The 14,260-nt window shown below is 32.9% G+C and overlaps 2 protein-coding genes across 2 annotated transcripts in view; one reads left to right on the forward strand and one right to left on the reverse strand.

Moving 5' to 3' along the window:
- LOC116340702 (ski oncogene) overlaps positions 1-7,389 on the forward strand; it is a 119,446-nt gene extending 112,057 nt beyond the window's left edge. Inside the window, exons 2-3 of the mRNA XM_031767330.1 lie at positions 3,799-4,382; positions 4,484-7,389. Coding sequence (XP_031623190.1) covers positions 3,799-4,382; positions 4,484-5,720 — 1,821 coding nt within the window. The 3' untranslated portion in view covers positions 5,721-7,389. The remainder of the gene's footprint in view (positions 1-3,798; positions 4,383-4,483) is intronic.
- A 1,733-nt stretch (positions 7,390-9,122) lies between these two features.
- Positions 9,123-13,786, reverse strand: LOC116341184. Its single transcript, XM_031768107.1, has 5 exons — positions 13,629-13,786; positions 11,873-12,046; positions 9,836-11,066; positions 9,590-9,755; positions 9,123-9,507 (listed from the first exon to the last, which is right to left on the reverse strand). Exons 2-5 carry the CDS (start codon positions 11,959-11,961, stop codon positions 9,398-9,400), a joined length of 1,596 nt encoding a protein of 531 aa, XP_031623967.1. The 5' UTR covers positions 11,962-12,046; positions 13,629-13,786; the 3' UTR covers positions 9,123-9,397.
- Positions 13,787-14,260: the final 474 nt, after the last annotated feature.

Raw genomic sequence — 14,260 nt, forward strand, 5'->3', positions numbered from 1 at the left:
AATCACTCTCCGTTCGGCTCATCTAATGACGCATACTTAATCCCTTGATATACACACACATAAACACCATCGGTGTGAGTGTCTAGTTTTCTTGATATGGTAACAAAACGGCTCGTTGATGTAATCGACTTGTTCGGTGTTATGTATTGACGGTTAAAAGCAATTGACATTCAACAAAATGCGCATTGTCATTGCCATCAATGTCTTTGTCGTTTGTCTATTGTTGGTTGGTACACAATATATTTCGCAGCAAGTTTTCTTCGTTTTTGGAAGAAAGAGAGAGAGAGAGAGAGAGAGAGAGAGAAAGATTGATGGAAAAACTTATCCATGATGAATTTCCACGTGCGCTTACATAATAACAAATAAAAAAAAGAAAGAAAAAAACATGGAATAAAAAGGATTTTGTAAGCGCACTTTACATCCCCTAGCGAACTAATTTCTGATTTAGTGTCAATAGAATAAATGAGTCCGAGCCGAATTGCCGATTTCCTTTTGATCGCACTCATTTCTTTTTCTCTCTTTCCACTTTTTTTCATCATATTTCATTATATATTCTGCAAGAGCAAAAACGACACACATAAATTCATTCCTTGTGTCTTTGAAATAGAATTTATTATGCAATAAATTTCGAGGTAGAAAAAGAATTTTTATGTTACCAACATTCTGTTCAAAAAAAAGGAGAACATAGACGACGCCAAAAGGAGAGAGAACAAATTCTGTATGTTTCTAAGCCCATAGCCCGTGTTTGTTGTTGCGCGCAATTTAGGCGCTCAATCAATATTTCATCTTTATTATTGTGTTTTAATGCGTACATTTTATGCATAACTTCATTCCTAGTTGATTTCATCAATTTTGTGAATCTTTTCTATTCTGCTAGCAATGTCGGCGCTTGGCAATAGTGGCGGCGACAAAAACACACACACACACATGCCAGCCAGCCAGACTGGGCTGGAAACCAGCTTTATACGCAGTTGGAAAATGGTTTTTTTTTTCTCGTCAAGAACGCGCTTTTATCGAATAAATTGTACACTCTGAATGAATGGCGGATGATTGACGAGTATGTTCTCTATTGTTTACGGCTGCAGAATAAACCATACATACAATTTTTTATGCGATTTTTATACATTTTTGTTTTTACTTCTTTTCATTTTTTTTCTCGAAAAGAAGGTTTGTTATCGTTTGTGATTAATTTCAATTCATAGTTGAACAATCAACAAAACGCACAACATATCCAACAAATGACAATGACAATGATGGCTGAAGAAGCACACACAAATAAAGAATCTGTATTTTAGTCGCCAGCAAGATTAATTTGTTGTCTACGTGCTCGGAAGCGAAGCCCGTTCGTTTTCATTTTTCGTTGACAATAAATTAGTTTGCTTTATTCCGATGATTTACACATCTTTTGTTGCGTTTGAATTTTATATTTACGATCAAATGAACGAATGACTCAAATGATGCGTGCAACCAGATATAGAGGAAAAATTAAATACTCAACAACAACAACAATGAACGTAAATAAAATTATTATTATTTTAATTGTCACATTTACGACACAAAGGCGCGCGCTTATTCGCAATGTAAACTGTCCTCCATTTTTTTACATTGCTCGGAATTTAAAACGAAATTCTCTCACATTGCGTTGGATTTTGTGAAAAGGAATCAAAGTACATTCATTTCGAGTGTATTGTGTACCTTGAACTTTTGCAAAGAATGTGCATATTGTTTATTTTGTTGATTTGTTCCAGCCCAGAGGATGAACTATTTTTGGTAAATTTATTGAATTAACTCGACAAACTCGTTTCCTCTGGGGCCATTCATATTAAGTGGGTCTTTTGCTTTGCCAGAAGATAAATAAATAAATTGATTATTGGTGTTGACGACATACAGCACAAATCATAAATTACGTGCAAACATGTAGATATATTCTGTAAAAACGACAAGAGAGAGCATTGTTGCACTGTAATTCAATTGTCACGGGCGTTGCATTTAATTTTTAATATTTTTTTGTTTCCAATTTTCTTCTCGTAAATGTAAATCGCAGGAAAAACGGCTTTAACAAAATAGAACGAGAAAATAATAAAAATTTGTAACAATAATTTGTTGTTGTCGTACGGTGGCCGGGGCGATGAAGAAAATTCGTTTAAAGCACTCTTCGCATCATAAATTTTGAACAGAGATGCTCATCTGACACACCGAATTTATTCGAATTGCAATGCTCACACAAAACTGTATTCACATGATAAAACAATAAACACAACGGAACGAAACGAGGGTGGGACAGAGACAACGACATAACAATTACAAGCGAACAAGACACAATTTCAAGATATACAGAACGAGATGATCAGTTGAGAGATATAACAAAGCAACGTTTAATTACTCATTCACATTTAAAATAGGAATGAAATGCGGAAAAATAATTCACATGCACCTTGGAATCTACAAAGTGAACACAAAAGTCGAAAATATATTCCTTTCAAATAAAAATAAGAGTCATTTTGTCATTCTGATGCATCAGTATAGCAATAACGATGAAAAGATAGTGCAGCAAAATTTAGAACATACATACAAAACTGGGCTCATTCACAGTTTGTCGTGATGATCACAAGCAATTGAAATTGCAAATATAAAACATGTAAATGATCTTTTGTTTTTCTCCCTCTCTCTATACGCTCGATTCATCGCGCTAATGGCGATTGCTGGTGGCTACAAATCATTTAATGTTTTGTGCATGTGATGCGCGTTGGTGCGCATTTGCAGTCAACACTCGCTATATAATTCTTGCCTCTTCTCGTTAAACTACACGATCATTTGCAATTGAAACTGAAATTGAGTCTCGTTGTTTTTTACTTTCGATTTTTATTTTCGGCGAAGAAGTGTTTTTTAAATGAAAGAATTAGCAATTTATTGCTTCTGATGAATAAATAAATGATTTTATCGCTTTGTGTTTTGGCAAAGTTTCCAATTCGTCAACCGAATAGCCTCACATTTTACTTTATACTTTTTCAATCGCACAGGATTTTGTTTACAAATTGTCACTTAAATGCGCACATCATTATCCTATTCTCTTCAGACCGGATTTTACAGACCCATTTCGATGCAAATTCATCACAATATAAGGAGCACAAAAACAAAACAAAAAACCGATCCATTCCGTCAATGCATTTTATTTTGCACATTTTCATTTGCAAATTGAATTTTTTTTTCATGTATGAGTATATATTTTAGTTGAGAGTGCGAATTATTAGCATAGGTTGTTGCCTTAGCTGCATTTTATTTGATGAATATTTAGTGCAGTATGCAGTTATCGCACGCACATTCGACGACTTTTTTTCTGGCAGAAATAAATGCAACCAACGACAAAACACACACTTACCATTTTATACGTAAAATGAAACAAATAATGAAATGTAAAATGAAAAAATAAAAATAAAAGAAAAACAGTGGGCAATATAACACAGAATTAAAAATAATTGGGGGCCAAACATAAGCCAATTACATACCGATTTGTTTGTATTTAATATGCATTTCATGCATTAAAATCGAATGAAAGTTTACCATAAGACAATGACATTTGTCGATACGTTTCTGCATTGTATGTCTTCAATACAGACTACCATATGTGTTAATTTATTTAAATATTATGCATACAACAAATGATCACTGATCAGACACGTTTTTTTTATGTTTAAATTGTTGACTGCCAATAGACATTATTATAAACACGCAAAAACAAATTTCGTACCAAATAAATGTTGAATTTGTTTCTCACGCATGGCATTTATTTTATTTCAGGCACCTGAAATGGAAGAATCACTACCGCGACCACCATGTAAAAAAGAGCCGTTGGACATTCCGTTGAAGAAGGCAAAATTATTCGAAGATAAATTCATAATGGATTATCAGTATCAAGTGCTTTTGGCTCAGTATCAACGTCAAAATTCGTATCACGGTTTTCGGCCATGGACCAGTTCGATTGGAGCGTCCACAAAACATTTACCTCATTTGCCATTCGTGTCAACTGCGTTACCGTATCTCAGCCAAGAGCCACCAATCTTACAAAATCCTGAACGTGTTGTTCGCAATTCAGAACGTGAACACTATGAACAATCCTACCAGCCAAATGTGGCGCTGGCGCCACGAAATGGTAGCAAAACCACATCATCAGTCGGCATTAAAATCGATACGGAGCATGGTGAATATGAAAATGGCGAACGAGATCGATCATTGGCAATGGATGTTAAAATTAAGGAAGAACGACCGCAAACACCATCCGATGAATCACATTCGCCCGAATCATGCATTACATCTGGAGCAACTACGGTTGGTAATATACAAAATAACATCGATTCAACACCAAATTCAGTTCCACCAGTGAGGTATGTACAAATGACAGAACAATATGCTCCAAAATGCTTTGTGAAATGTGAAATAATTGTGTTTTTCTTGCTCTTTTTTTTGTATTTTATTATATTTATAGTCCTGAAGGCCAATCAGCATCATCAAATGAAATCACATCATCGACGTCTCCAGTACCTGCTGCAGCGACAACAACATTTGATAAGCTAAACGATTCGACACATTCGCCGAAAACCGTAACACCGCCAGTCAATAATCATCATATAAATCAACTAATGAATCGATCTCACCACAAAGATATTGATAACCATCACCATCACCTCCACCTCCACAACAATCATCATAATCATCATCGAGCACAACAAAACGGCACATTCGAAAATCGACCGTATCATTATCATCCGTATAATCGTTATAAATTGAATGGTCTCAGTTCAGAATTTGATCTATCAACCGACACCGATGATGACAGTTTGGTTGGTGAAGCCGATAGCAGTAATCATCCATCGCCGCTTGATATTGCAAACGAAGCACTTAAAGACATCGATGCAAAGGATCGTGAACGGGTGTTGAACATTATAAAAATGTTGTTGCATGAAAATTTGCAATTAAGTTTGAAAAATACAAGTTTATTACGTGAATTGCAACGCAAAGACGATGAAATTGCCGATTTAATGCAAACAAATCGACATACGCACACAACCAGTAACAGCTTTTTAACCAGCAGCCGTAGCGATACATCAAGCAACAATAGTAACGATGAAAGCACAAAATATCCAAGCGAAAGTGATGAATTAAAGGTTGCCGATGAAACGATTATCAGCAAAAAGAATGACGAACGTTCCGATGACGAAAAAGACATGGATAAAACAAAAACCATTACAAAATGTAATGATAGCGTAACTATTCATGTGCTTGATTCGACCAAAGCCAAAGCCGATGAGCCATCACAGCATGAATTTAATAAGCCCGATTCAGCGCCAGCAACAATAACCGTTACAAAAACGGTCATCGAAGTTGGCACACCGAAAGTCAATGATACGGCCGATATAAAATCGGCAACCATTACAAATGGTACGACAACAACAAATACGATTTCAAGTACAAAATTCGGTTGCGCTAAAAGCGAAACCGAAGTTATCCGGATGCCATTGAAAAAGTCAGTACGACGCACACCGACCGAAGATACAACAACTGCTGCAACTGTTGTTGTTATGCAGCCGCATAAGTTGCGCGATGAAGCACGCGATAAATCATGTGATAAATTAGACAAAATATCGCGAAATTTTGAAAAGAATTTGCGCTCACTATCACCACCACCAACCGCTAATTTAGTGACTGCCAAAGCTACAGAGTAGAAAACAGATAATAAAATTTAAAAAGGGCAACAGACGAATAAAAAAACAACATAGAATACGCGGCACAACGCAATGAGAGTCTGCGAAATGATTAATTTTTAAATAAAGTAAATATATACACAGTTAGCTCTAATATAAGAAACAGAAATGAATGAGAAAAATAAAATGAGAGCACAAACGAAAGATGCATCCATCTAACATGAACAGATTGATGGAAATTCATAGAATTTTCTATTCATCGTTTTTCAACTCAAATTTTCGTTGTTGTAAAATACACAAACACAAAAAACTAGGAAATTTAAATATTTAAACGAAGAAAAAAATGAAAGTAATGGACATCCCACCAGATGAACTTATTCAATTGTTTCCGACGAAATTGCAATTTTTTTTACTTGTAAAAAAAGATATTTGAAAAGAAAATTTACACCTTGTAATGATCACTAAGTGATTTAAATTTGTTAGCCTTTATTATTATTGATAATTTTATTCTCTATATTTTTCGTTCATCATTTTTTTTCTTTATATTCTTTCTATTTTTTGTTTTTGTTTTCATTATTGATGAATTATTCACGCAAACTTTAAAAATGTCCTCCTTAATTACTTCTTGAGAACTTTTTGCGTCAATTTTTGTTTAATATCGTGCATTGTTTTTTTTTCCGCCTTTTCTTTCTCAATATAATAAGAAAATAATTTTCATCGTAGCATCTTAAGGCCCAACAAAGATTAAGTATTAAGAACTATAAGATTCAAAACTATACATACACTATGTATTATCTAATAACAATAGTAAATTCTATATATATAATACACGCATACACCTTTAGAAATTAAGCCATCAAAGAGATCATTTTGAATTCAATCTAATTGAAAGAGTAAAAAAGCATATGCGATAACGAAATACAAAAGTGGAAACACTGAAAAAAATCAGCATGCAACTGTATAATATTACTATTTAAAATATATATATATTTACTTTTACAATATTTGTTAGTGTGTGTGCATGTAAAACAACAACAAAAATAAATTAATAAACCATTTTTTCGCTCTTTTTTCGTATGTACAACAACATTATACAATAATGTTTTATTCAGTTTTTAATCAAATATTCAATCAGCAAACAGAAAGAGTAAAAAAAATCAACAATAAAAAATGAACACTGTGTATCTGAGCTGCAACATTTTCAAATAAATTGACAAATAAAAACCGTATAGCCAAATTGATTGATTGCATTTTAGGGACATGCCATCCATAAATTATCCGCATGGAAAAATCAACAAATTCATGAAAATTTGCATACATTAAGTGAAACAAACAAAGAAAAAACAATGCAAACAAGAAGCTACAATCATATCGTGGTATGCGTGTCGCCACTGAGACAGATTGAAAAAAAAAACAACAAGAAGAAGAAATTCGGTGCTTGCTCTGCTCCGTTGTGAGAAAACTGCAATAGTAATAATTTCATTCTCGAGAAATTATTATTTGGAAATATTTCTCCAAAATAAACGACTCATTTCACATTTACAAATAGCATCAAATCAACCTACAACATAAACAAACCGTATCCAATCAAAATGATGACAAAAAAATTGCAAAAGATTATTTAAGAACAACAAATGACAGAAGCACAATAAAAAAAAAAACAAAAAAACTCTATATATATTTAGCATATGAAAAAAATCTACGAATAGGTCTACGCAAAAGAATAATAATAAACAAAAATAACATAACATAAACTATAGCTATATGAACGCATTAAACGCATAAGTTTTAATTTATAATTGCATATTATATGATAGAAAACAAAACACACACACAAAACTATTAGAAATAATGGGAACATCAAACAACAACAAAACTTTGTAAAGCTAATCAATTATAAAATAAAAGAAACATCAAAATATTATTTAATCCAATGAAAAAAAAAAACAATTCATCGACAATTATTTTAATTTATTCCCTTTCCAAGATTTTTTTTTTTTCAGTTTCAGATAATGAAGTCTTTGTTTTTTTCCTTTTGGATTTTTGTTTGTTCAAATGTCTTCGAATTCATTTTTTACCAACACATTTTACTTTTGACATTTTTTTCGATGCAATTTTAAAATTTTGTTGCATTTTCAGTCAATATCATATAATACTATTTAAATGTGAAATATGTAATCAATTCATTTAATATAAAGATTGAAAACAAGTTTTTTAGACAACATATAACATAGTCCATATTCGTTCAACTTGCATTTGTATTATTCTCTTATTTGCTCGCTTTTAATTGTTCCTCGGTCTTCAATCACATATATATCTATATAAAAATATACGAATTTTACAATTTTCGTTTCGCGGTAAGGTCTTCTTTATAGCAAGCTAAATGTGTTGTTTTTTTAAAAGAGGGAGAAATTGTTACTATTTTATCGAGACTAGTCTATTGCTCAATCTTAAATTTGTAACTACAAATAAGACGCATTTTTGCGTTCACATAACTTCCTCATTTATTTGTGTGACACCATTGAAGTCTATTACGAAGAGAAACAACAAACAAAAACATCAAGCAATATGATAAAAAATCGAAACAAATGCATCTTCAATAAATAGATATATACATGTCTTTTGTGAGAATTCCAAAACTTATAAAAATGCCAGCTATTCAAAATGTGTTGTATTATTCTGGTTATAGGAACGAAGTGAAAAGAGAGCAAAGAAGCAGTTTCTTTATATGGTCATAAAATGCCAACAACAAAAAAAAGATTTAAAAAAACCACTGAGTACAACATCTTTTTTCAAAAAATATATATATAATTCACCTTTGTTAGACGAAAAACAAAAAATAAATATGTTATAATTAGTCATTGAAGTAATCAAATCGTTATTGCACATTTATGTAATATCAAGAAATTCAAAACTAGTAGTAAAAAATATATTATATTACGAACACACACACATACACCCACATAAAATCAAACAAAAAAACAAGAAAAAAATATATATTTATTATTAACTGGTAAAAAACCAAAAGTTAATCTCTGTAAATGACAAATTATTATATAAAAATAAACCACATGTAACAAAGAAAAAGGATGTTTTCATTTTATCATCATTATACGCCTGAAGTTATGCTAATAATGGTTCTCTCTTATTCTACACATATACGTATACATGTGTGGAGAGATTTGGTTGGTTTGAAAGCTTTAAATGAGCTCAAATCGGTTTATGTTTACATGGTATTATGCTCGCAGCGTAATTTAAATGGATTTTCGTTTCAGGTTAATGTTGTCAAAAGAAAATACACTGCACACCCTTCTTTTACAAAAAGATTTAAGCCTTTCAATATATATAAGAAAGTATATGGAGAAAACAAGGAAGAAATGTTTTTTTTACAGCAGATACATGGAAATCAAAAAATCACATGAGTAGGTAGTTTCAATGATTTACGAATTTTATTTAAATCCAAAGGAATCGAAATACAAATAAGGTAAATTGGCATGTTTCAAAATAAATTCTATATACTCTGTGACCCAAACTGCGATAATCTGGACGAGAAATATGTGAATTGCTTTGGTAATTGCATGAAAGAAAAAGAAAATATAAAAAAAAAAAACATTTGGCTAATTATATGTCACAAACTAATAATCTAACGAATGCGAACATTTCTCGATTGATGAGATTCGGGTTGAGTTGATATACAACTAATTTGTAGCCGGAGCCGGTTGTGGTTGATCTCGTTGTGGTAGCAATTGGAAATCAGGAATCTCTTCGTTTTCTTCCGATTCAATTTTATGAGGGCCCGGTCCGACCACTATTCAAAGCAAAAAAGAGAGAGATAAAAAAATTCTCAATGATATTGCGCCACTTGTAGTGAATTTTTAAGATGCGATTACCTTGGATTTTATTTTGTACTAATTGAAAACTGCTGCGAATGTTCTCCAATGCGTTTCCAAGGCCAGTTTTAATTTGATTGAATTCTTGTGTTACTAAAGATAGACGACCCAAGAGGTAATTGAGATTCTCATCTACTTCACTCATTCGACCAGTGATTTGAGATACCTATAATGGCAAACGATTTAGATTAATTTGCTTCTTATCGGATTTTTGCGTCCGTGTCTATTTTTGATGAAAATATTTACCTTTCCTTGCATATGATCCATTGTTTCAACGGTGCCATTGACATATGATGTGGTGAGCTCTTGTAATTTATTCAATGCATCCTTGCTCGATGAAACCTCTTGATACATAATACCAATCTGGCGCCAAACTTGGCTGATCTCCGATTCAATTTTGTCCGTTAAATTTGTAATTGCTCCATTATGATTGTTCCATATAGTTTCATTGATGGCTTCAAATTTATCACCGATTGCCGACTCTAAATTCTTTGAATTTTGTTTAATCGCTTCACCCACTTCCAACGTAATGGCGTGCACATTAAATTCGATGCCACGTTTGATTGACAGTACATTGTCACCCATTTGTGCCAGCATTTGTTCCAATTTATGGATTTCATTTTGTTTTGATTCACTTATACCGTTACCGTCACAACCTTCGCCAATATTTTTCAGCAATTCGTTGATCGATGTGTCCAGTGCGGTGGCGGTTTCTTTAAGTTTTGTCGTGGTTTTTATGAGACTTTTATCAGATGCTGTCAATACCTCGTGTCGCATATCACTGATTGCGTCAAGCGTTTGATTGTTCAATGAAATGAGGAAGTCTTTGTCAATTGCACCACTTTCAGAGTCGCTGTTACCACATGAACGGGCACCAATGTTCGATTTAATGTATTGTAAATCTTTTGAAATTGTGTCCTCCAATGAACCATCGCCCGATGACTTGACACCACCAATTTTGCCCAAATTCTCCTGAATTTTGCCAATGGCATTGGCATTTTCGTCCAATTTTTTAACCAAATTATCACCAATGCTGGACAAAGAATCATTGGAGGCTTGTGAATCATGGTCATGTTTCACACGTAGCTCATCGACTACCTTTCGTAAGTCTTTAACATTCACCGATAAATCTTCAACTTGATTGCTTAGTTCAATGAGTTTATCTGAATTGGACGATTTTGATTGTGATGCCGTCCATTTTTCAATCGATTCAATTGCTTTATTTGTTTTCGATTGTTCATTAAATTTCTCATCCAAAGTCATTAAAAGTGTTTCGATTTGACCGACACGCTCTTCAAGCCGAACATATGATCCTTGCATTGGATCGAAGATTTTTTGTCCCTTTTGTAATGCCTGCAAGCCACGTTTAATAATTTCTCCCAATGCTCGTTCTCGTTGCTCATGTCGCTCTAGTTTATTCTCGAGCTGACTGTATGAATGAACCAGCGACAGTAAACCGTCTCGTATTTGCTCATTTCTGCGGGACAAACGATAAAGAAAAATTAAAATGTGCGGGAGAAATGTAATGATTATATTATGTTTTTTTAAGAAATCCTAAATGAGCCACTATGTTTTAGCTCTTGAAAAATGTTTGCCATTTATTTTTCGTTTGTATCTTTTCAAGTGCGCAACAAATTGTTCACGGGTATTGCTTGCAAAAAAAAAATTTGACGCATAACTTGAATCACATTCAAGCCGGTTCGAAACAAACGAACACATTATTTTTAATTATCATGTTCAATTAGATTCTTTCTATTTTGTTCATTGTATCCTTGCTCGTTTCGCTTTCGTTTGTTAATGGAAACGATGGATGCGATAACATATTTTAAATGCAATCTTATACAAGCAATGAAACATCGGCTGTCTTGTTGGTTTTGTTTAATTTTTCGGATCAAACATAATGTAAAAGAGTGATAGAGATGTTAAATCAATGCGAACAAAATACACACGAGCCAATTTATTAAAACAAACAATCCTAATGGCAAAATTCAATTAAAATTCCTTTAAGCGCCTTCTGTTTGATTCACATAAACTCATAAATTGGTATATATAATTTTTTAGAAAAAGTGCTCGAAATCAATTGAATAAGAGATACATGGTCGGAGAGTAAAGAAGATAAGTGGAAATTGCACGAGATGTGTGTGTGTTTGTGTGTGCGCCATGTATGTTTTTTCAAATGTATCAAATCAAATCAATCATATATGTCGCGACAAAAAGACGACGCGCGTAATTGTATCGAGAATTGCATTCCTTACTACACTTACAACCTAGCACACAACTTACGTTACTTCGATAGCAGCCTGAGCTGACGGAACAACCACATGAACTAGGGTCAGTGCTGCAACGATGACCAGATAATTTATCGCCTGCATTTTATTTCCTTCTCTACTTTCGATTGCTGTCGTTTTTATGTTGGTTTCCTCCTTTTGTTTCTCGATCCGGTTATGCGTTATCTTTCTGCACGACATTTGAAAAATGTACAAAACAAAACAAAAAAATAGAGAAGAAAATAGAAAATGATGATATTTGTTCCTTTTTTTAGTTTACAACTGATATAAATGATTGAAGTTCTGAGAATCTGCTGCATATCTAGAACGACATGATTTTTATGAGAACGCACACGATTCACTATGCGTGACTTAGATGACACAAAATATAGTTTTTGTTTTGTGGAAACATGATAAATCGAAACGGAAATCAAAAGTGATACACAAGTTAATGACATTATTCCTTTCGAGCGAAAGTTTTCAAAGGAAAAATAAACCAAAAATCCAGGTTTCTGGACCTTAGTAAATCTATTTCACTTTGAGAATTGTTTTCAGAGTTGTGCTAGTTTTTTAGTGATAACATAACTGTCATCGATATCACATTTGTGATAAACGCCGAACATTTTTCCAGTTATACAAACTTTGAGGGAAATTTCGAATAATAATTGGGGGTATTCAAAAAATTATCACGTAATGTCTCAATTATTCATTTTCATGTAAATTGGAAGAACTCTTACAATGTATGCCTTCGATGCTAACCTATATTTCATATCGTTTATTTCCAGAGTTGTTATAGTCACCACGGAGCTTTTCTTGCAAGTGCTACTCCTTGAAAAATTATGTGAAATAAGTGCGGGCACTCAATAGTGCCCTTACTTCTCCGGTGCCAATAACAGCTCTGTTTATTTCGCTGTACAAAGTTTTATTGATATCACACCCTTCAACCAAACCAAATCAATTTAAAACAACCGTTTGATTTTCAATTGCGCTCTAGTTTCTTAATAAACTACAGATTTCCTTAACCCTGTCTACTGTTTTTCCTGTATTTACGCAGAGATAAGAGACTTTATTATACGTTTCACATTTGAAAACTTTTTTTATTGAAAAGGAATATATTGAACAATTGCATTTACTTGGTAAAATTGTTCATATCACGTCTTTAGATTAATCTTATTCAGTGCTGTCCAGATAAACTCACTAAAGTGTTGTCGTTTAGAAATTTAAATAAAAATATTTGAGCAACTATTAAAGTTGTTTAATATGGTTTTTTTGCTCAATTTTTTTGGAGTTTACCTGGAGTGAAGATGTCAATTTTTTATCGAAAATAGGTTGGAATTTTTTTTTTTGGAAAATATTTTGATGAAGTTTCAAAACGTCTTTTCTAATTTCAAGTGCCATTTGATTTCAATTTGGGATTTTTTTTATCGTAAGTTAATTAATTTAAATGGCGAAATCTCCGAATTGATTATATTTGCAAAGGGCACTGAACCAAAAACCTAATAAAATAAATGATTGACTTTTTTTTGTCTCCGTTATATAGTATGGATGATATTTTTTTTGCTGACAAATTTATTTATTGCGATTGGCTCTCTATCAGTGATTATTTGAACTTAACACATTTTGCACTTGAGGAAATGATCTTGTAAATGTGCACATTTTGCATGTATTTCGTGTGATGAGTTTTTAAAAATTAAAAAGATACTTTTCTTATCAGTAAAACGTTTTTGTCTTATTTACAAGTGAAAAATACAGTTTCAAATGACTAAACTCACCCGTGATCAAATAAATGTTTAGAATACTCAATTTAAAAGAAAAAGAAAATACACAAAGTAAAAAATTTCTTTCCTTTTTTCTTTCACACTCAAAGGCAGTGCAACAGTTCGTCTGTTCGTACCGAGTTGAGCACCGCAACTGAAACGATTTTTAACGAGATTTATTTTGTTAAACGGTCGTTTCATTTCAGAGTAACGCACAAATACATTCAGTCAGACATTGTTGCTTTCAGCTAGAAGAGAAGTAATTTGAGATTTATAATCCGGCTATTTGTTTGTCTTGGTAAAGAAAGCAGAACGATCGTCATAAAACGCACAAAAATGACTCTATGCCTGAAAACCGTATAGGCAATGAGATGACGAACGACAATACTATATGTGTGTACATCGATAGTGGTAATCAAAACGACGCATTATCGAAATGAGAGCTATGTGTGTGCTGAGGCCGAACGTGTGAATGAACAAGATAGAAAAACAAAATAGATGAGATGCAGGCAACACCAACGCTCTGAATGGGAAAAAAACGTAAAAATGACTTTTAACAGAAATAAGTAACACATGTAAGACATAAACCAACTCCCGCATATATTATATTGGATTATGTGCGTTGCACATCCGAAAAAAAAAAGGAT

This window comes from Contarinia nasturtii, unplaced genomic scaffold (assembly GCF_009176525.2).
Source record: "Contarinia nasturtii isolate CC-2019 unplaced genomic scaffold, AAFC_CNas_1.1 Cnas_scaffold_695, whole genome shotgun sequence".
Classification (NCBI taxonomy): domain Eukaryota; kingdom Metazoa; phylum Arthropoda; class Insecta; order Diptera; family Cecidomyiidae; genus Contarinia; species Contarinia nasturtii.

What these genes read in the sequence shown, in the direction of transcription:
- LOC116341184 (XM_031768107.1), bottom strand. Translation starts at nt 11,961, where the DNA reads ATGCAGGCGATAAATTATCTGGTCATCGTTGCAGCACTGACCCTAGTT. An exon ending in CAGGCTGCTATCGAAGTAAC is followed by an intron (nt 11,067 to 11,872) that starts GTAAGTTGTGTG and finishes TTTGTCCCGCAG; the next exon opens with AAATGAGCAAATACGAGACG. An exon ending in AGTACAAAATAAAATCCAAG is followed by an intron (nt 9,508 to 9,589) that starts GTAATCGCATCT and finishes TGCTTTGAATAG; the next exon opens with TGGTCGGACCGGGCCCTCAT.